This window comes from Pinus tabuliformis, chromosome 5_1 (assembly GCF_031772625.1).
Source record: "Pinus tabuliformis cultivar Carrire ecotype Pingquan chromosome 5_1, CPIR1, whole genome shotgun sequence".
NCBI classification, from domain to species: Eukaryota; Viridiplantae; Streptophyta; class Pinopsida; order Pinales; family Pinaceae; genus Pinus; species Pinus tabuliformis.
The window spans coordinates 554,676,828-554,700,643 of NC_142305.1; the positions used below are offsets into that span (position 1 = coordinate 554,676,828).

Consider the following 23,816-nt stretch of genomic DNA (forward strand, 5'->3'; position numbering starts at 1 on the left):
TACCTTGAGTAAATAAATTCTATATCTCTAGAATGACAATTTATTTTCTACCAACAACTACTTATAGCAATGGAGTGATTTTTAAAACTATCTCGACTTGCGCTAGATAAGGAAGTTGTCCTTGCTTTAGTTCTTGTAAATTTTGAATGCCCATAATTTTCTTTTCGGGAAAGATAAGCATATGATATAATATACTTATCTTGGGTACTGTGAGTTGGTTGTTGAGGTTAGCACTTTTTTTCTGTAGAAAATTCAAGTAAGATACAACTCTATCAACATGCTCTTTTAGTAGTTGACTTTGAGTTAATTTGTGGGCAACTTGCGTATGGCAAAGGGATGACTATAAACTTGAACAATAAGATGGTACTATGTTTCCCCCTAGCATTGTTAAGTTTCTTTAAGGTATCATCATGTATATTGTTGCTTGTATTCCTTGCTTTTTACTATTGTTCATGTATGGGTTTAAATCGTTTGTGTATGGTTGTGAACTTGACATTGAGATATGTGATAATTGTGCATGGTGTTTATTACCGCTCAAACTAGCAGGGGTCCTAAAAGGGGATCCTTGAAGGGCTACTACTAGGGTAAGAGCAACAAATGGGGCAATAGCCCACTGTCACCTCGGCTAAGGCTCCCTGCTTGCTCTTTACGGACTTTCACCAATGGGAGGAGACCCGTTATGATGAGGATCACTAAATGGATAGACCATTGATAGAGTGAGGGGTGATCCTAGAAGCCTATTCACAAGAGAGGCTCAAATATGTGGCTTACTTGCTTTGGAGGCAAGGTTTAAAGCTCTCAAGGAAGGGTTTAAGTGGAACTTCAAGGTTTTAGGTTTAGGGTATGTATCTCATAATGGGGGTCTATAGACCTTGAAATTCGTGTGAAAGCTTGGATTCCAAGTGATCCTTGAAGAATTACCCTTAATAGTGTATGGGACCACATGAGATCAGGTGGACTCGGGGGTAGGTCAAGGGGGTAGGGTTTAGCAACCAATGATATGATTGACCTATTTCGTAGGGAGAAAGGGACCAAAGAAATAATTTTTAATGCAAGACAATGTGAGGGTCCCAATGAGGCTTTTAGCCTAAGGAAACCAAAGGCAAGATTCAATCTCGAGGCTAGGGCTTGAGATATCGTAAAATGCCACAAACGGAATTTCTTCAAAATTGGAGGGCACCTAGGAGACACACCAGTGCAATAGGGGCCAAGAGATCGATTTTTTTTTGATGGGTGGTTTGCAAGATAGATGATGCCCTAGGAGACCTAATGGGCTAGGCCTAGAAAAGGAGAGGGAGTTGGATGAGAAAGGTTTAACGTGATCACCTTTTGGTGGACCAGTGACTAATCCTTTGGGGAGATTGGAGTCAAGTAGAATTATGACTATGGACCTTTGAATTTTCTAGGTGAAGGATGCCTCAAAGACAACTTCGCTTGGCACTAGAGCAACAACAAAAGCAACTTCAAAGTCTTTATACTTCGTTTTGCAAGATAGATGGCTTATCAAGATGAATTTCAGTAATGAAACATCCCTAGGAACATTCATTCATTATACAAAGCCCATATATGAAGCATTCACAATCCAAAAACAAAATTTCCACAACTTCTCATAAGAGATGTAGAAAATAAGCCCTAGTATAGCGAAATCCCAACAACAATGTATGTGACAAAATTAGAAAGAATTAATAGCATTAAAATGTACTTACATGCATAAGAATATACCCAACGACCAAAAACTTGCCATCAAGAAGCTCCAAGACAAATTAAAATTATCCAAACATCAAAATTCATTCCATGCTCCAAATTCGTCCTCCAAGAAAGATAGCAAAAATCTCTACAAGTTCCAAATCCAAGTGATGATGCTAAAATGAATCCTCATCACTTCTATTTATACACTTCTAATGTGTTCGATTTAGCTAGTTGGGCCTACATTAGCCCTTAAAATAAAATAATGTGCAAAACAACTAACTTTTGGTGGCAAGCCCACTAACTAGCTCATAAATAAAAGAATAAGCCTCTCAAGAGTTCGAATGATCAATAATGCATGTCATTGGGCCTTCTAAGAAGCCTGATGAAGTCCTTAAGTGCCACAATGATGAATAACACTCCCAAAAGTAGTGGACAAGGGGTTGGCCATTTATTCTCCAAATAATATACCTGTGGTGCTCCCAATGGGTGTGAGGGCACATAAGTAACATCATGGGTCTCCAAGTAGATCAAAGATGCCTGTAGACCATCTATAAGGGCTCAGATGATGATGTAAGTGATGTTACATCAACAAGTCCTGAGTCATCTGCGAAGTGCATGGTACAATTGTGGGGCTGACTGGGCATGGTGAACTGGGTGCATCTTCCCTTCCCAATAGGTGAATCTTGAGTAATCTCTGAACATCTCTGGGGATCCATGGAGTGTTGTCTATTGTTATGGAGGCCCATGGCTCTCTACACACACCCTACATGTGCCAATGTAGTCCTCTTGAGGGTTAGGACCCCGTATAGGGAGACCAAATCCAAAATGGAGACCATTTGCAATCCTGCATAAGATCCAATGCGTCCCCTAGCCTTCCAGTACAACAAGTCATAATGGCATGCCCTTCCATAGTGGGCTTTGGTATGTGCTAATGTCTCCAAGCTTCAAATGGAGTTAACCAAGTATCTTATTTGATGGTTTCTACCTTTAAAGGGGATAGTATGTCCAAGGTACATCCTTCAAAGGTTGGTGGCATGTGATAAAGAGATGAATGGAATAGGGAATGAAAGGGGTAGCCCTGGGCCACATGTTGGGGTACAAGGGTAGCTAATAAAAGGGAAGCCCACACTTGGGTATATAATGTATAGGAAGGAGAAATCGTGGTACCTGAGGTACCCCAACCTTGATTTTTCCACCCTTATTTATATGCTTTTTGCCTTTTATGATTTTTCTTTGATTAAGTGCTCGGGTTCAAGGGATAAGAGCATGATGTGTAAGGTATAGTAGTGGATACACCCTTTAAGGTGGGGTGGTTGATTGCCCACTAGGGGTTGGGACAATCATGGGTTCCTGAATGATAAAGGAGGTTGATCTAGGGCCTATAGGAACCAGGGTGATGGCCATGATAATGGGGTAGAGCTCATGTATTGGCTTTTTCTCATGTGCTAAATGTGTTTGTCCCGACCATATTTTGCATTTTGTGGTACATTTTCCTATTGAATGTGGCCAATTATGGTTTTACTTTTCTTTTTTCCTGCATCAACCTCTGAGGTATCATTCTAGGCCCGACCCAAAGTGTGGGCAAGGGGAGGGGAAAGGCTAACCCTATGTGGACCTAGTGAAGGAATGTGAACCCAGGTGGGAGAAATGATGAATGGGGTTATAATGAGTCGAAGGGGAGTGATATATGTGGATGAGGGAGTGGGACCACACAACAAAAATCAGGGTTTCCCATGTAGTACCATCCCTAAAGTCCAATGGTTAGTAAAAGGTTTCGCACGGGACTAGGGTCCAAGGTTAACATCCAAAAGAGGTCTAGGGGACAAGAGCACAGACCTAGCCCTCTCTTTGTGCTAAATCCCCCCATTAATTCACACCCAAAAGTCTCCAGGACAAGTAAACTACAATACTCAATTGCCAAATGTCAAGGCATACCTTTAGGTTTGGGAGGCCCATCTTCAAACATACGATCATGATAGATGGGTGAGGGACCACATGGCTAGTTCAGGTGGCAGAGAAGTGGCACAACGAGCTAGTTTGTGGCTGCAAGGGGTTGTTTGTTGCTGACTAAGGGCCATCTTGGAGAAATATTTTCTCCTAGGGATATCACCCACAAAATGGTGGGTAAGAGTGTTATCAGGCTATGTGGAAATTTTTATTCTCACATGCATCACATCTTTTGCTATAAATTTAGAGATGATAAGGTGATTGTTGAGTTTGGCATGCATTGTGGGCATGGAGGATCATTGGGAGGTGAAATCATAATTACCCATTTTCTGATAATTCCATTGCAAAGATCAAAAACTATGCAACGCCTTAATGGGAACTATGCCTTGGAAATTTGTGATACATGGGATCATAGTAATTTAGCTGGATTGGATGGGTGGAACAAAACCCTAGTGGTTGCATGTGAGGTTTCCTTTCTAGAGAAGAATGATGGGCTCCAAGGAATTAAAAATGGTCTTGTGGTCATGGTCTTATGGTGGGGTGTATATTGATGTTGAGGTATTTGTTACAGAGGGTTAGTGATGAATGGATGGCATTGCCTAGAGGAGGTAGTGTATCATATGGAGGTGTGGGATTTGGCCATGCGACTTTCCCTCACATGTAGAACATGCCACTACATAGACAATGCAGTAAATTGTTGATCACACATTTGTAATTGCCTTTTTATATATATGCATTTTTGCTAACTCACATACCTTCTCTTTTTTCCCATTATGGTGAAATATATCATCTATCAAAAGTAACAAGAGAGAGTACAAAGACAAAAATGGTATCAGTGGGCTCAAAATATGCAAATGCACAAGGGGGTTGTTGTGCAAGAAGTCACCCAACTAGAAGCTTCTCCAAGGCCATGGTATATGAAGGAGACTTGTAAGTTGTAAGCCAAATGAAATAATCCAAGTGAAAAAAGAATATAATATCGTAATATGAAACGACACATGAATACAAAGTTGAGGCCATTAAAGAAATAGAAATTCTGGAATAAAGAAATAATCTCATGTGACTTTTGAAGGTTAAGTATTCCAAGGTTTAGTGGATGAAACAATAATATGATGGCTTATGAATCATGATAGGCAAGCTGTTTAGAGGTAACAAAGTGAAAAAGTTTATTTTTAGATGATGTACAATAGGTGTTTCTTATAGTCTTTTATCACTATATGGACACGTTCATAAACACATTATTTTTCCCTTTGATCTCCTGCATGTTCCATTTATGGATTCCCTAAGCTTTTCAGAAATGATGATACTTATACAAACTAAAAGTGCAAGCAATTAAGAGCAAATTCACTTGCGATAACAAACTATCTTTCTGCATGTCTATCTAGGTCGGAATATCATCAGGAGCTGCTGCAGTTGCTGCTATCAAAGTGGCAAAGAGGAAAGAAAATGCAGGGAAATTAATTGCCGTAAGTAACCATTATCTTTTTTGTTGGTTTGACCCACGTCGGATTTGAACTTTCAATCTCATGCTTTACATAATACTTCATAACACGGTGATCACCAATTGAGCTGGTGTCCATGGGCTAGTAAGTAACCATTTTTTAAGAAGCTCTTATGCTAGCTATTGTTGATAGTGTTTATTTAGCCGAAACAATTAATCTAAGTCACATGACACAAGGACACGGGACACAGAAATACAAGTGTACAATACAGGGCATTCCAACCCTGGAAACAGGGCATGGAGGACATATTTTATATATTATATATTTTCAAAATAATTATATACAAATTACAAACGCACAAAATGAAATATAGATATAAAGATCTATTTTTGTAAGAAATTATAACATTTACAAAACTCTTGGAATCCCTTGAAATTTCAATCTCACATGTAATCTGCACGATGAGTGACTGTAAGAGCTCTTTCCATACAACTGAAAGTGAGAAAATAGCAGTGAAAACTGTTTTTGTAGTAAAAAAGGTGGGGCACGTGTCTGGACTCTGAACCATGTTCAGTACATGTCCTATGTTTAGGACACACGCCAAACATGTGTCCTAGACAATGAAGCATGGCCCTTAAAAAACCCTTCAAGACTCGTGGGCCTTGACGAGTCATGCGCCGAAACGAGTCACTCTCATAGAACTCGTGCATAAGATCCTTACCTGCATTGACTTGCATTGACTCACGTATGACTCGTATCAAACTTGTACAGACCTGTATAAGACCCATCCCTGGCGGCACATTTTGATTTTAATTTTGATTTTATTTTTCGATTTTTTTTTTAATTTTTAATTTTTATATTTCTGTATTTTTTCGAATCTTATATGAGTCTTATAAGGGTCATTCTCGATTCTTATTCTAGTCACCGAGTCAATAGCCAAATGAGTCTTATATGAGTACGAGTTGTGCAACATTGGTCTTAGTGTGTCTGTGTCCAACACATGGGATATGGACACGGTGCCCCTGGGGGCTGTGCCCTGTTACTTAGCGATTAATCATAGTTCCTCTATACGTTTATCATCCCTGGAAATATGTTTTGTGATCTTTTGATTTTAATGAAACGTTTCTTAGAACATTAAGGGTTAGATTAAGATTTCAAATTAAAATGTTAAAATAACTTGGAACATTAGCTCTATCATGTAAAATATTTCTTCTATAACTATTGTCTATATTTGATGTATTGTCCATCTCTCTCCTAGTAAGACCCTAAACTAAAACAATCCATGTTAAGGGCTTAGTCTCCCTGCGCTTAAAACAAATTCTCAAGCATAAATATTGAAGGGGGTGTTAATGCTTGATACTTGAAGCGCTCCAAAATTAATTAGGGAAGGTACACTGTGACCTCAATATGTTCCGTTTGCACTTCAGGTTGGTGTGTGCTAATCACAGGGGAGATTCCCTATGCAATCTGAAGATAAAAATTGAACTTTACTTGCCAAAAATCACTTACAATATAAAAAAGCTTGCTGTAAATTAAATATCAATCCTGAAATTTGCATTAAATCAATTCTTGATCGCATGTAATAGGCACATTTACACACATATATGCGAAATAAGCCTGATTCCGTGTAATTCTGCATAAAACACCTCAACTCCATGCCAGAAAAGTGCATATTTGCGTGTAATTAATAAAAAAACAGTGAAATACAACTCTGAAATTTTATTTGTGACTGTTGTTCCTCGAATTCTGTGGGTAATGGAGTAGAAAATTGATTAAGTGCAGTAATTCTCAATGCTAATAAATTCAAAAAGTTCAAGTAAAAGCAATCAAAGACATCAATAAATGAAATTTAGCTGCCATAACAGATGATACATTTATTCCAAAGCTGCTAGTACCAAGTGTGGAGATATCAGGTTCAACTTTAAAGCACTCTAGGGGACGTCAAATCACTTCCAAAGTAATGTCTCTCACCAATTCCAAGGATGGAATCAGATGAATAGGATGAGAGAGACCACTAACTCATTGAATGCTAAGCTGTCTCACACTTAAACGAAAAAGCATTGGGCTGAAAAATTAGAGAACTCAAGCAAGGTTGATGAACCCTTGTTACCTCTACAGCTGTTATGGATTGAGCTTGTGAGGATGCATATAATATCTATGTGATTAGAATAGTTATTAATTGTGGAAGGCAAAATAAAATAATCCTCAAGTAGAGTTCATGAGATAAAGGAAAAAGAGACCAAAAAATAAGCAAGAAACATGCTTAGAGTAGCCTCCAAGTGAACTGCTCCATATTAGGAGGGGAAATTAGCCCATGTGTATGCCAACGATAGCTCAAAAGGGTACACCCTCCTCCCAGGAATAGAACATTGATGAAGATGACATGAGTTCTTGCTTGGAAATAGATGAAGTACTGTTGGCGGTGCTGGATATTGCGAACATACAGGGGGTCTCCTTGATGTGAAGTCCCAATTAGACCTCACATCATTTGGAGTCGGAGCCCCATCCAGAGTATTGACCCAACAACCATAACACTAAGGTTCGCCTTGGTTTCAACGGATAACATAAGAGATTATGTACATAGACCTTGAACAAGCAAGTCGACATTGTGAAAAACTGATTGCAATGTGTAAAAGGAGACCTTCTCAAGCGGGAGACAAGAGTGAGTCTCTGGAAGGAAGTAATAGTACTAACCTAAGAGAGACACATGAGACCATGAAAAGATTCGTTAGCAAAATAGTTCACATAACGATTGTCAAAACGAATACAACACACTTTCAACAAGATGAGTACAAAAGCCACCGAAATAGTTCAATTTCTCCAGTACATATGAATACAACATATACTGTAAACATCCCAAGAATCGCCCTAAAACATTCGCGATACATGCATGAAAATGTGTTGGGTCATTGAGTTTCAATTAGGTGAAAGATCCAAGTACACAATGATAATGATGAAGCACTAGTTTTAGTAGTGGAACATTAATTCACTTCTTGCTTCTGCAAATAATAGTTTTCTCTCCTATGCCAAGTAGAGAAGCCAAGACTAGCTCTCCAAAGCTTAAGTCTCCAAAAAGCCTTTTGCTTGAGTTATGAGGTTGCTTTTATAACAAGAGGAATGACCTTTCATCTCTGGATTCTTGAATTGCCCTCATAACTCTTGGAATTCTAATGTATCCTTTGGACTTCTAAACAACTCTTGAACTTCTAAATGACTTTTGTACTTCTCTAAATGACCTCTGGACTTCCCCCAAACACATTTTGTCCATATATGACTAAGTGACTTTTCATATTCCACATATGACTATTGGACTTCCACACATTACATTTTGTGCTTTTCCTTGCAAATATGTCATTACATTCCACATGATGATGTGGCATGACACATGGACACATATTGACCATTATGATGACACTTGCACAAGTTACGACTTGACAATGATGACATGGACTTCACGATGAGGTGGCAATGTCGAGCTGTCTTCCTTGCTGCTTCATCTTGCATTCTTGATGGAAGATCTGATCTATGCTTCATCTTCATGAAAGATCCACTTTGTTTCTTATCTTCACCCCCTTAAGGGTCTTGGATCAATGTTGGAATCCCCTGAATCATCATGCGATGGCTTCTTTCTATCTTGGTCCACTATCTGCTTCATATCTTCATGATAGTTCTCTTTGTTCTTCTTCTTCGCAGATGTTTCTTTTTGCTTTCTCCTTGCTATCTTCTTTGAGCATCACCTTTATTATGTTAGGAAGATACTCCTGCCAATGAAAATTGTTCATGACAAAGCAAAATTAGTCTTAAAATCATCTATTCTATCACTACCTAGTCCAGGGAATGAACTGCTTATGATAGCCCTGTGGAAAGGTTGAAGGGAGGAAGCTTGATTAGGAGGGCGTAGTTAAACTCAATAGTGTCTTAGGAAGGCTTCACTGTTCATTGTTACTGTGCCATGCACTATGAAAAGGAGCCCTCCTTGGTCCAACACAATGGGGAAGCTCAAGGAGGAAGGTGAGGAGCTTGTTCTTAAGGATGCGCCAAGTGCCAAGAAGGAAAGAGAGGGAGACTTGAAAGTGCAGTTCGACTAGTTAAGGGCTAAGAGGAGGCCTCCTTGAGCCTTCCTACTGCGCTGAGCACTGAATAAGCGAGGCTTAGGCAAGTGTCAGCGCAAGGGGGAGTGGAAGAGGGAAGGATGAAGGCTTCATGCTTCAAGATTGTGCTATGCGCTGAGGAAGAAAGAGGAGACCTTAAGGAGAGTGCAGTTTGACTGGTCAAAGGCTCACTGTCTCTTTACACTGCACCATGCACTTGCCGCTGAGGGAGACTTGTCAAGGAAGAGGCTTGAGCACAGAGCACATTGGGAAGAGGGAAGGGTGAAGCCTTCAGGCTTCATGACTGCGCTATTCGCTCTAAAGGAGAGGAGACCTTAAGGAGGGCGCATTTTGAATGGTCAAAGGCTCACTGTCTCTTCAGATTGCACCATGCCTTGAGGGAGAATTTTCAAGGAAGAGGTTTGAGTGTAGAGTGAATTGGGAAGTGGGAAGGGTGAAGGCTTCAGGCTTCATGTCTGCGCTATGCGCTCTAAAGGAGAGGAGGCCTTAAGGAGGGCACAATTTGACTCAACAAGGGGTCACTGTTGATTTGGAATGTGCTTTTCCTTTTAGGCTAGCGCAGTTTAACCTAACAGTGGGGGCTTGTTCATCTGGAATGCGCTTTTAACTGAGGGAAGCCATAGGAAGGAAGCCACTTTGACTAGGATAGTTTTCATTGCTTTGGCAGGATAGTAGGGTCTTTGCATTGCATGTTTTTCCTCTACAAGAAGGTGAAAGAGGTCCATGCAACTAGCTAGGAATGCTCTATGTGTCATGCAAGGCAGAGGTGATCAAAACTCAGTATAGTGAGTTAGTATAAGCAAAAGGATTAGGTGACTGGCCTTGGGAGGTTCATAATGTGTAGAAGTTTTGAGATGATCTTGAGGAGGAATTTGTGCACCAATCTTGGTGAGTGGGATTGCATCATTGAGGCCCATGAATAGGTTAAGTTCATCGCTTGGTAAGAGGGCTAATGCCTTCACAACTTGTACTGCGCTGAAGGACCATGAAGTGCTCCAAAATGGCTAAGTGTGAGATCAATAGAGTAAAAGAGAGAAATGCATCCGAACACGACCCAAACATGGATCACACACATAAAACCATAAATACAAGCTAGAAGGATACACAAGACTCATGGATAACAATCACACCTCGAAACGACAACAAAGTGACACTTATTTCTAAGTGCGACAGTTGAAACGACACATTACGACACTTAGAACACAAGTTACGATAGAAGTGATGATTGTGACCAAAAGGTGCGCTAAGCTATAGGAATGTGTCTAACGCATATTCTAATGATATGTAAGACCATCTCATGCAGAAGAGTGCACCAAAACTAACTTTGGTGATGTGGAAAGGTGTGACACATGCAAGAGTGAAAACAACAAAAGTGACACATGCAACAAGAGGAAAACATGAAGACGACACTTGTAAAATGTGAACGACACTAGAGTGAAGATAACATGAAAACGACACTTATTAAAGTGAAAGTGAGAAAAAGCGACAATCGTGAACGTAAAAGCGACACTTGTGAAGGCGACAGTGCGCAAAAGAAATAGTTGGGAAAACTCATCAGAATCGAAGTGCAAGCGCAATCAAAGTGAGGGATATTTTCAACGAAAGTGCGCACTGACTTTCGACATAAGTTGAACATCACATAGGTACTGTCTTGGTGGACGATGCTATGCTTATTCAAGCTAGAAAAAGGGAGTGTGCTCATGAACTCATCGAAGACTGAGCATGTGTGTGAGAAACTGACTTGACAGTTAGAACTTTGAGAAGAAGAATTAAACACTTTACAAAACATCGATCGACCATGAAGTAACCGTAGAGCGACAAATTGTAAGGTTCTCAATAGGCTCCAAAATTCATGTGTGAGAAAAATTTTGGAGGGTGTTGATTGCAACGTCAACAAGTACATGCCACGGAATCTCCAAGAATACACTTTCATCTATCAATGCGTAATGTCCTAGGGTAATTTTTTTCCCTAGGGTTTCTTATTCAAGCTCGGGTTTTTCAACAGAAGAGTAACATAATTCTTTCATTCATACAACAATGGACATTCCTTCATATAATATACAAAAGATTCAATAGCAATAATGGACATGCATGAATAATCCAATCAATAGCAATATGATTTTCCTTAAATCCACAATAAATATGACTGACTGTCTGATAAACAAGGAATGCGCACAGTCAATATTACACCAATACAATACTGTTTGTAAGTGTAAATAAACCAGATCCACTATTAAACCAATTCAGCTGAGTTCTACTAACTGCTATTTTACTTTATTCTTCTGCACAGAACCTGGACTAACCTACATTAATTCGTAGACCTGAAAAAGTGTCATGTTCCATTTTTTGGTTTCCCTTATGGTGTGGTTAGGATGGACTTCCAAGGTTGGAGACAATTAGGTCACAGGAGCAAGTTTCCTCTATCAGCGGGCCCAGGGGCTTTTAGAGGGGCTTTATGGGGTTTTGAGGAGTTTCTATGGGATCCGATAACATTCGCTTAGCATATTCCATCATCTGCACAACTTACCTTTTGAGTTGCATTCTTATAACTTTCGAAAAACAAAGTTATTATTGAGCCTAACTCAATTAATTACGCTCAAGGTGACATTCTAGGAGGAATACTTGACAGAACACCTTAGTGTAATAGCTCGTTGGAAGCAGAATGAGAAGATCTATAGGATGAGATGGTGGGAAGTGACTTTCAGTGGCCTGAGTGTTGAGAAATCTAGGGCATCAAGTATTAGGTGATTTCTCTTCTTATGATAACTGCTTGTGAATGCTTTTTACTTTCTTAGATTAGGATCTTCTCTTTCTTAGATTATTAGTGTTCTTCTTCATCAAACAACTACCAATGCATAAACCATAAAGAGACAAGAGACACAGAATATAGGCTATCAGCGAGGGCCAAAACCTCTCCCACTTGAGAGGAAAACCCGAACAAATTCTTCTTCTTATAGAGACTTCAATTGACGAATACCAAGACCAAGACCCTTGACCTATTTTCCACTCCAAGACCAAGACACAAGTTCCATTGAGATCCTTAGTCAACGATAGTCAACCTTCTGCTCCTTCCTCCTTCTCGGCTTCTTCTTCAACCTCAGCTTCCTTCTGCTTTAGACCTTTGGCCTTCTTGAATTAGGTCTGCAATCCTTGACCTTAATTCAGAACCTTCTTCTAGAGAAATATCCTTGATACCCTTGCTTAGGATAGAGTATCCTCTTGGCTTGTCTCGGCTTCTCTTTTGACTAGCCCTTCTTCCACTTCGGCTCCCTAGGAGGACTGCAATTCTCCTCGGCTTCCACTGCTGCAACAAACCTCTTTCTTCCTTGCACGTATGGAGGTTTACAGCCCTTAAAACAGACCCAAAAATAACCCTAAGGACTTTGCTCTTCCTTCTTCTTACTTTGCTAGTTGGGAGGCTTCTTCTTTGACCCCTTCGCACTTCTTACTGCAGTCTTACACTTGTCCGAAAATATATCTTCTGAACTAAGGCTGAGTTGCCTATTTATAGTGGTTTCCCCCTCAAATTAGCTGACTTGAAGAGGGTGAGCTGACATGTTTGTTGGAGGAGTTTATTAATTCCATCTTGAAACCAACATGCTAGGAGATGCTCGTGCTTGTGTGGGAGGGTATTTTGACTCTTTTAATGACATACAAATGTGTAACTTGCCCAAGAAGGGTCCTTCATACATGACATAGAATTTTATGACTAGATGACAAATCCTAAAGGCTCACAATGGGAGCCATCACTAAAAATAAAATTCCTTGCTCATGAAACCCATGAGACAAGCATTACAATAATAATTTTATTTTTCTTCTTTACATCAATTACATAAAATCACAATTACACATGTCATTATGAAGATTGAACCTAGTTACACTTTTCAACACTCCCTCTTAGCTAGGGAGGTATTCATAATGGTACTTGGTCATTCTCAATTCAAAGAATTCTCATAAGAAGAATCAGATTGGTAACCCATTTGTTTAGCATCATATCAACCAACATTGTCACATAGCAAGGCCTTGACAAACAACTCTATCTCTCAATAAGATTAGAGCACAATGTTGGCGAGACCAAATGATGTATAGACACCCTCATCATTGTGTCTCTTGGAACATACTCCACTCGGGTTCTCAGAGTGTGTTGCACCAGGACTATTCTTATCTTGGATTCCCATTCCTCAAAGAATATTGGTCCTCTACGACTACTCTTGTCTTGGATGCCCTAACACATCTTGAAAGAGCATTGGATCCCAGATGTTTACCCAATCCTCCATTCTGTCTTCCCAAGTGAAGACAAAAATGATGTGCCTATCTCTCCCTCTTAATTTAGGGAGGACATATCTATTCCAATAAAGGAATGTACTCATTCCTACAGAAGGAATGGACCATTCCTACAAAAGGAATGGACCTAAGCTCCCTCTTGGCTTAGGAATTTTTGCTTCTAGGTAAGAAAAATTGTTTCCAGGCTCCCTCTTAATTAGGGACCTACAACAACTCTTAAAGAGGAGATGATGGGACAATCAACTGCTTGAAGAACTCCTCCTCACGATGTCATGAACTTCTTTTCGTTATTCAGGAGTCTTCATGTTTTGGGACTTCTTCATAGGGTACATACCATCCATCAGTTTCATCCATGAGTCAGTCATGTCATCATCGGAGAGTGATCCATCAGTTCATATCGAGCCTTCCTTTATGCCATGTCTCCTTAAGGATCTTTCATCCTACTACATGGGCATCGGTGGTGGAAGATATCCATAGATCTTCCCTCGGCAACCCTGCATAAGGTCATCCAGAGATTTGTTCAAAAAATAAAGGAATAAACATTAAAATCAAAATTACCTTTGTGATGGTCTTTCATCATGACATCTTCTAGTTTGCATCAACATCCTGCATACATATTGACACATCTCACAAAAATATATATATTATCAAGGGTCTCTTTCTTTTTCAGGCTCATAAGAGTCTTTATATCCTTCATGGAGATATCCTAATCAAACCTTCTTGGTCTTTGGATGTTGATTTCCTTCTTCCATGGTTGCATATCCCATGATCTCTTCCTTCCTTTCTTCACACATTTCATTCCTAGGAGCTTCCAATCAGAGTTCCTCAATTGTAGTCAACCACCTCATACTTCATTTGAGGACATATTTGTTGATTCCTCTCAATTGTAGTCAACCACCTCATACTTCATATGAGGACATATTTGTTGATTTCATCTAGTGAATGTGTGACCCATGCATTCCTACATTCCTTTGAGGGAGGAAATCCTTCCTTTTGATTCTACAATATCGAATGTTACTTGCAACCTATGTTGCAGGAAACGTGGTGTAGAGGTCCGTTTCCCTATGGAAACGGGTACGAAACGCGGAAACGCGTTTGGTACGGCCGTGAAACGCGTTTCCGGCCGTACTGCCACGTTTCCAGAAACGGAAACGTGGCCAGTATGGCCGGAAACGCGTTTCAGGGCTCTACGACCCACGTTTCCTCATTAACTTGTGTTTTTTTTTTTTTTTAATTTACTTTTAGGGTATGTTAGTGACTTCTTCTTGCTTCTAGATGCGTGTCTAAAGTTATAAAAGTGATTTTTTTCCTTAGTGTTGATATGCAGTTCATCAGAAAGTTTGAGGGATATACAGTTTATGGTAATGTTAAATTCTTAAAGTAAAAGTGATATTCTCCTTTATTTTTCATTTTCATCCTTTTACTTAAATTTTTAACATTACCATGAAATGACTTAGGATGTTTGAGAGTGGTTTCGTCCTCATTGGATTTCATATGGAGAAAGTAGAATTTTAGATCTCACTCAAAATCCAGCAGACTTATTTGTTTTTCAGGATTTCAAGATTGGAGGGATTGCAATGTTTCCATTGGATTTTATCATGTACTAGGGTATGGAACTTGTATTTAATCAAGAGAACCAAGCCCTCTATGCAAAGGAAACTCCCAATAATCAAGATCATGTAGGGTACTAGGGTATGAAACGTGTATTTAAACAAGAGCACTAAGGTCGTTCGACTATGTAGGAGGAGACTCCCAATGCAACATTGGTCCTTCTAAAGAATGGGATGTGGATGCAGAAAATCCTGATTTGGATCTCTCTCTTGTAGCCTTATAGTCTTTATTGTACTTGCAGCCGCATATATTAATATAAATAAAAGCTGATTTTGAGATTTGGATATATAATATAGGTTGCTTTTGGATATTCCGATATTTTTATTTTCATTATGTGATCATTCATGAGTAAATGTGATGTAAATTAAATCTTAATGTTTAAGTGTAATAAATTATAATGTATCATTTATGCTTTATGATTGCACATATATATATATATATATATATATATATTGAAAATATATATATATATATATATATTTAAATATTTTCAATATATATATATATATATATATATATATATATATATTTGCATTTCCCCGTTTCCAAAATTTGGGGAGGTCTCGTTTCGTATCGCTTCCCGTTTCGGAAACTCGTACCCGTTTCCCCGTTTTGTGCAACTTAGCTTGCAACCATATGAGATGATTATACAATATCGAATGTAAGCATACATACTTCATTCTCCTTTGGGTCATCTAGACTTCCTGCAACAACTTCCTTGATTGAAAGAGCTTCAATTCCTTGATCTACTTCACCTTTTATGTCATCATACCATCATCCAATGAATTTCACAAGTTTGGAATTCTTGATGAAATGCTTCCTTTCTTGATCGGTGAACCTTTCAATGAAGATTCCATCAGAGAATCTTGAGGATCTAGAGTATCCCCATCCAGCAGATGTTTCCTTTTGACAAATGTATGATGAGCCTTGTACTAGATGACCTTTTTCCTTCTCTTCCATAAGTGCCACCTATGTTACAAATGAGGTTTCCAAGAGCTATATCCTTCCATAGTTGACTGCCATACTTCGACCATCTTTCATGCATTTTCTATGTTGATGTCATGAGCTCTTGCTTTTAATGATTTTATGATGCCTTGATGCATCCCATCATTTTCTTAGTGAATCATAATAGTCATATCTTTCAATAGAAGACTTAGGAACTTGAAAAGATCTTATGTGAGGAAGACTATCTCAGTAATAGAGATCTCTTACTTCCTCTTTCTTGGACTTCTTCTTTTCAACTTCCTCTACTTCTTTGGTGATATGGGCTTCTTATCTTCCTCTTTTGTTATTGTCCTTCTTGGTTTTAGGTCAATCTCTTTTGTAGTGTCCATATTCTTGACCAATATTTTAAAACTCCGACTCGAGTTCAGAACTGGCCGAGGGTCAGCTCCGACTATAGAGAGAAGACAACATATGATCAAAGTAGGCTCATGAATATATCCACTATATCAAAATGGCACCCAGTGCACTGTCCAATACATACATGATATAGAGATCAAAACGAAAACACATAACCAAGGAGGCTCTAAATGGCCTCTACAACAAAAGTAAACTGTAAAACATCACTAGTCACCAGTACTAATGGCTATTGCTAGAGAATCCAACATAATCTGGCTCAGATTCTGAATCAAAGTTAGACAGGGAAACCCATGGCTCCTCCTCCTCCTCCTCCTCATCACCATCTCTAACTGCAACTGTAGAAGTAGTAGCACTAGCAGGAGCAACAGCTGCACGCTGAGATAGATGAGATATGCACTTTCGTTGTGGCTGAGTAGAGGAAGTGCTTGCTGTTGTCACCTACGATGTACACCTAAGTGCGGGAAAAATTTCTAACCCCGCAAGGTATAATCTTTAAGGCACAACCCTCAGAGTAGGGGTTGTCACCTAATCCCTACTCACTCCGTTTAAGCTCTCTCCTAGATAAGCTAAGGGGGGTAGTCCCTAAGGATAGTTAGAAAGGGAAAACTTGTTGCAACAACAAGTCTAGGAGACTAAGGGCAAGGCAATTATTTATCTAAGCAACTTGATTAAAATTATTTAGCAAGCTTGATTACTAAAAGAGCAATGTAAATATTTAACAGGACAATCCCAATAAGATAAATAAGACAATGACTAGATTAACAATGATAAACCAGTGCCTTATAACAATGCTTAGAAGAGATTCAACACTTGCAAGATATTTCAAGTCACAAGATAAATAATGCTGCAAGACAAGTATTAGTATAGGAAATGGCACAATATTAAAAGATGAGCAGAAAATCTACCTTGCAAGAATAAAAGAAACTTGTACTTTGCTTTTAAAGAGATGCTCAAATAAATGTAACAATATCAATGGACAATGAGCAAGGAAATTAAATGACAATACAAGAGCAGTAATATAGAATTGCAAGTAAAGATAGAGTGCTCACAAAATAACAATATGCCAAATTAGACAAAGCCAGATAGGTGAATGCAAACTAAGCTAGTTGGAATGCCGAAATCTAACTCTAGGATGCAAATATTGATGCAAGATTTCTATGGACTACAATGTTAACAATGTTGCTTCAATGTTGCTTCAAGAGAAGTAGATACCAATCCAAAGATTACTATAAACACTTAGAACACAAGATTAGCTTATACAATAACCAATGAAGCAACCATAATTAGTCAACCACAAAACTGACAATTAAAGTTAAACGAGTTAGAGCAAAAATTCCACAATACCTTTATACAATAGAGAATTTAAGGTTTTCTTTGCTTGTTTAGACAGTTCAACAAGTAATATTATAGTCAACTCTCAATCGGAAATGTGTTATCACTCAGGTTGTCCCTTGGCTCCTTAAGGGATACGGCCGAGGTAACCACAAACCAATCTTTGGACTGCAGGTCCTAGCCTACCTGCAATCAGAGAGGGCTCTCTCTTTCTGATTTAACTTTGTTTTTGGGTTGATTTTAGGCTAGTTATGGACTTCTTTGGATTTTGTTTAAGTTTTGGTGGGATGATTGATGTTTTCAAGTAGGGAGGCATGCATCGTGTGAGAGGTTCAAACCATTGGGCATGGACTCGTGGAGTAGGGCTGCTGGTGCGTTTTCTTGGTCACAAGAGGAATATAGAGCATGATAGCTACACATGAAGCAATCTTTCAAATTAAAAGGATGAAATGAAGGCTAAGGGTGAAAGGCAACTAAGAATCTTTCATTCCGCTTAACAGAGGGAAGGTGAGTGAACTATATCTAGGAGCAGTCAAGAATTCCTAAATAACATTCGTACATGAGTGAAATAGAGCAAATATGAGCCATGAGGAATTCATATTTATGCCTAAATCAGAAGAAAATATATAAAAGTCACAGAAACTGAGCATAGAGTGCAGCCAAGCAAATTCTAAGCTAATCTTTCTTTCTGTAACTTAGATGGTGATATATGTATGATATCAACATATATGAATTTAAAACATAGGTAAGAAACACTTATTGGGCCATGTAGCAGCGCAGGAATTCTATATTTCACTCTTCAGCCATTAATAACACATCAGACAGTCCATCCTCCAAACTTTTGAGCAGTCTTTGATTATAGAAATTCTCAAAACATACAGTGCGAGTCCAACATGAGGATTATCAACCAACCAACCCTTTAAACAATGAATTAGGGTGGTTTATATAGGGAAAATATCTAAAAATATCCATTACAGAAGATCTTAAATAGATCTGAGGGAAGTGAGTTCTTTAATCTAATCTTGTCGTGGAATTAATGCAAGAAGATATCTAAGTGCTGCGCTGGAGCAGCCGCCTCAAAAATGAGTCGATATCTGTCCTTATGGCTCTGTGCTGTTCTTTTGGCCATAACTGTGCTTTGGGCTTTGATCCCCTGCTCTTGAGTGGTTTTGATGTGCATTTACTGTGATCTGAGAGCCTTTAAATGGCTTCATCGCTTTCTTTGACTTTGCTTGGGGGCCTTTAATGTTCACTTGCTTTGGTATTGCAGACCTGATACACTTTGCCGCTTCACTGATACTCTTTAACAATTGAATCGGGCCACTTTCTCTCGACCTGATATGCTTGAAACTGTCAAATCGCCCCTTTTTAGCCCTTTCAAGGCAAAAATGGTTGCTGCAAATGATTTCCGTGGCCTCTGGAATGCTACCGGCGCTGGCTGATTTGAATAGTAATCATAAATGAAGAATTTTTGTCAAACTACGAGTTTTTCGGGCCTGCTGGTAGCCGAGCGATATGAAGCCTTCCATTTTGGTCATTTTTTCTTAGCGATGCGCGATTAGCGCTAATCGCGCATCGAAAACTGCCTCAGTTTTTCATTCCGGGCTCTCTTTGCTGCGATTTGCGCCCTTCGCGCCTTCCTTTAGTGATGACGTCAGCAGTGGGTCCCAGTACGGTAGTGACGTGGTAGGGTGATGTGGCAGGGTGACGTGGCAGTACGGCGGGGATTAAATCGGCGATCGGCAATCGGCGGGGACAGGGGGCGATGGGTTTTATATGTGCGGGGCGATGGGAGCGATTGCTGATATCGGACGAAGCGATAAGGCATGCGGCTGTGCGAAAATGGGAAATATTGCAGAAATGAGTGGATCGCGATGCGATATGCTTTCGGGTGCGACAGCAATATCGCATCGGCGGATGAGAGGGGGGATATATATGTAGGTACAGAACCTTGCGACTGTCGATCGCGAAATCGTATCGGCGAATATATATCGGGGAGTTATAAAAGGGGGGCCGATGGCTGAATGCTGTGACTTCCGGCAGCGATATCGCGTCGGAGGGGAGGAAAGCTCATCGGAAGAGAAAACACTCAATCGAATAGAGTAAATGCGATCGGAGGATGATTTGTGTGATCGGAAAAAGGGCTTTTTAAAGCTTTGGAAGGGTCCTTAATGCATCGGAAGGAGTCCGGTAGCATTTGAAGGGGGTTTTTGTGTTTTGGAAGGAGTCCAAACACCTTAGGAAGATGGTTTTTGAGCGAAATGAGGGTTCCTACAAAGTTTCAAGTAAATTTAGTAATTCCAAAGCGATATTTATGGTTATATTTCAACCAGAGGAGGGGATATGTAAATAATGGGGATTTTTACCATATATTTTTAGTATGGGAAAGGGAAAAATAAGGAGGGATTTACGTAATAGAGTTAGGAGTTAATATGAATTTTGCGAAGAAAGTGCTAAGGATAGAAATCTTAGGCTTTAAAAGGGGAAACAGGACCTGTATAAGAAGTATAAGCATCTTTAAGCAAAGCAGATCTTTACTTAGGCAATGATATGACAAATGATGAAACTTTAAGAGATATCAAGCAGATTTTGACCTCTTTGGGGAGGTTAGTGAATGATTTGGGGAACAAGAAGAAGGGGGAGTTAGTCATGCCTCGCTTGAGCTGCTCCAAGGGAAAATTGCCTTGCACTTGTGATATGAAGTGAAATAACACTTTGGGATACAAAATTGATCACACTTATTCATTCTGCAACCTCAAAAACTACTTACCCAGCCTACTTGCCTAACATTTTTTCTTCTTTTTGGTTTGGGTGCACTTAGACTTGCAGACCCTGTTTATCTTCTTTTCTTTTCACTGCCCTCCTATCTACATCTACACTTATTTCATCCAGGGGCTCAGATTAAGCTGTTGAGCACCTTTGTTTCACTACCTATCTACAAATCTGCCAAGATTAAGCTGTTTGGACAAATAATGATTCTCTATATTCTACAACAAGAAATTGAAACCTAGGGAAGCCAGGATTAAACTGCTTGGCCTTCCCTTAACTGGAAATTCATCAAAAATGGATCAACTCATCAAAAATGGAACATAGCAGTGGCACTTAGACTAGCACACTTTCATGACCTCTTCTTTGGCCTCTGTAGCAAATATGGAACGTTGCAACATGCAAAGTATGACATATTTGGCATGTAAAAATGTCAATCATGAAAGATGAATACCTGCCGCAGCAGGAGGCTAACAGTGGCTCCACTTGGGGATGGCTTTTCCTTGTGAAAAGCCAAGAACAGCAGGTCAGACTGCCTTGATCTTCTATTGTTGCTGTGGAACTGAAAACAATTCTTTGTGCTGACTGTTAGATAATTGAAACTTTGGAATAAGAACAACACTTTCCCTCAACTGAATCACTGCGACTATGAAGCACTTCTAATTGAATTTTATTTGATATAACAGCGCTACTTGGTTCCAAGTAATCGGATTGCTTATGCAAACATAAAAAGGAAAGCGCTGATATATATACAAACACTAATATACAAATATATACACAGGGGCATTGTATCCCTTTAAAAGGGATCTCGATAATGTTTAAACATTCGGCCATTCACAGGGCCTTCTTCAATTGCGCTGCCATCTTCAGGTTTGAGAAAATAGGTGTTATTGCCTTGCGCAACGCTGATAACAAATGGGCCTTTCCATAGAAAATCAAATTTTGCATGCTTTCCTATGTCTTCTCTTCGTGAGTCCCACCTTAGAACTTTGTCGCCAATGTAGAAATCCTCAGCCTTGGTCCTTTTGTCAAATTCTTTCTTCAACCTCTCTTGCACAATTTAAGCTCTGTCATACACCTGCTCTCTGGTTTGCTGAAGATGAATGGTCTGATTTATTCTTCGTTGAATATCATTTGGTTCTGCATGAATCTCTTGTAACAGCTTCATAATGGAAATGCCCAAAGAAGATGGAAACCTGGCCTCCATGCCATACACCAGCTCAAAAGGGCTCATCCCAATGGATCTTTTTGTTGAAAGTCTGTCTGCCCAAAGGGCATTTGTGAGCTTTTTATGCCAGTTTTTGTTTTCTTCTAAGATCTTCTTGATAATATTAATCAGGCTCTTGTTGGATGATTCGGCCAAGCCTTACCTTGAGGGTAATAGGCTGTGGAGTGGCCTAAGGTGATATGAAATTTATGGCAAAAATTGATCATCTTTTTGGATTTGAAGGCAGCAGCGTTGTCAGTGATGATCTTCTCAGGGCAGCCAAATCTAGAAGGATGTTGCTTTCAAGGAATTGGATAATGGTGGTGTCATTAGCTTGCCTACATGGGATGGCCTCAATCCACTTGGTGAAATAGTCTGTGGCTGTTAGAATCCATTTGTGCTGGCCTGAGGAAGAGGGATGGATTTCTCCAATGAAGTCAAGACTCCATTGTTGAATAGGCTTTTCGGTTGAGATGGGCTTAAGGGGCAAGGGCAGAAGCTTTATTTTGTCCTCAAAGATTTGGCATTTGTGGCATGAGGTGGCAAACTTCTTTACATCTGCAAACAAAGAGGGCCAATAGAAACCAACCCTTAAAATTTTATCAGCAGTGGACTTCCAATATAGATGTCCTCCACAGTCCCCTGCATGGAATTCTTTCATGACATTGTTAGTTTCATTCATGGTTAAACAATTAAGCAATATGCCTTCATGATTTTTCCAAAATAATGCACCATCTAAGACACAAAACTTTAAAGCCTTCATTTTTAAAAATCTTTTCTTGGTTCTGGACAATCCTGGGGGAGCAAATAGGTTTAACAATACAAAACAAATATCAGCATACCATGGGGATTGCAAAAAGGTTTCACTGATCTGTGGAGTCGCCAGCTCCTGTTCATTGTCCAGTTGGTTAATGTCTAGGGCTTGAAAATTTGTTTCGGACATCAGTTTGGCTAAACCTTGTCCTTTTATGAGCTTGGTTGGTTTTATCTCAATGTCATACTCAAGGATGTTAACAATCCACTTGCCTCTTTTGCCTTCTAATCCCTCTTGGGTTAATATGTATTTTACAACAGCATTTGGGACATAGGCAATCACATGTGAATATAAAATGTAAACTCGGAAATCTTTGATTGCTTTAACAAGGGCATAGGCCTGCTTCTCCATGATTCGGTACTTCAAAGGGGCATCCCTAAGGGCTCGGCTAAAAAATGCAATTGGCTTTTCATTTCCTTGATCATCCTTTTGTAAAAGGACAACAGCTATGGTGTGATTAGATGCAAAAGAAAAGATGATAAAATCTTTGTCAAATTGTGGATTGGTGAGGACAGGGGCTTGGGTTAAGGCAGCTTTGATACTCTCGAAGGCTTGCTTGGTTTCAAGAGACCATTTTACCTTGGCATCCTTCTTAAGCATGTTGTTTAGCATTCTTATTAGTTCGGCCAAGTTTGGGATGAATCTCCTTAAGAAATTGATCTTTCCAAGGAATGCTTGCAATTCTTTTATGTTTCTTGGATATGGGATTTGCAAAATGGCTTGGATCCTTTCCGGATCTATTCTAATACCATCTTTTGAGATGATATGGCCAAGTAGTTTGCCTTCTTCAAGGCCAAAGAGAGACTTCTTGGGATTCAAGGAAATGCCATATTTCCTACATGTCATGAATATTTGCCTAAGGTGTTTAAGGTGCTCTTGATCAGATTTGGAGAAGGGGGTTAAGTCATCAAGGTAGACAACTAGGAAATCATGGATTTCCTTGGCAAATGCAATGTCCATTGCCCTTTGAAAGGTTGCACCAGCGTTCTTTAGTCCAAAAGGCATTTTAACATACTTAAATGTTCCCCACGGTGTGGTAAAGGCTGTCTTGTCTTGGTCATCCTGGTGAACAAGTATTTGATTAAAACCTGAAAAGCCATCAAGCAGTAAAATTCTTGATGACCCCACTACTCTTTGTAGAATGTGATCCATTTTTGGCAATGGGTAGTGGTATTTTAGGGAGACTTGGTTTAAGTTTCTTAGGTCCACACATAGCCTAATCTCACCTGTCTTTTTTCTTGTGGGAACGA

At 39.5% G+C, this 23,816-nt stretch overlaps 1 protein-coding gene across 15 annotated transcripts in view; it reads left to right on the forward strand.

Annotated features, from left to right (window-relative positions):
* Window positions 1-23,816, forward strand: part of LOC149166013 (cysteine synthase-like) — a 284,623-nt gene that overhangs the window by 143,938 nt on the left and 116,869 nt on the right. For all 15 annotated transcript variants that reach the window (XR_016260806.1, XR_016260807.1, XR_016260808.1 and 12 more), the window contains one exon: window positions 5,022-5,102. Coding sequence is in view for 9 of the 15 variants with exons in the window: in XM_089432442.1 (XP_089288568.1) it covers window positions 5,022-5,102 (81 nt within the window). In the remaining 6 variants the exon portion in view is untranslated. Of the gene's footprint in view, window positions 1-5,021; window positions 5,103-23,816 lie in introns of those variants that run through there.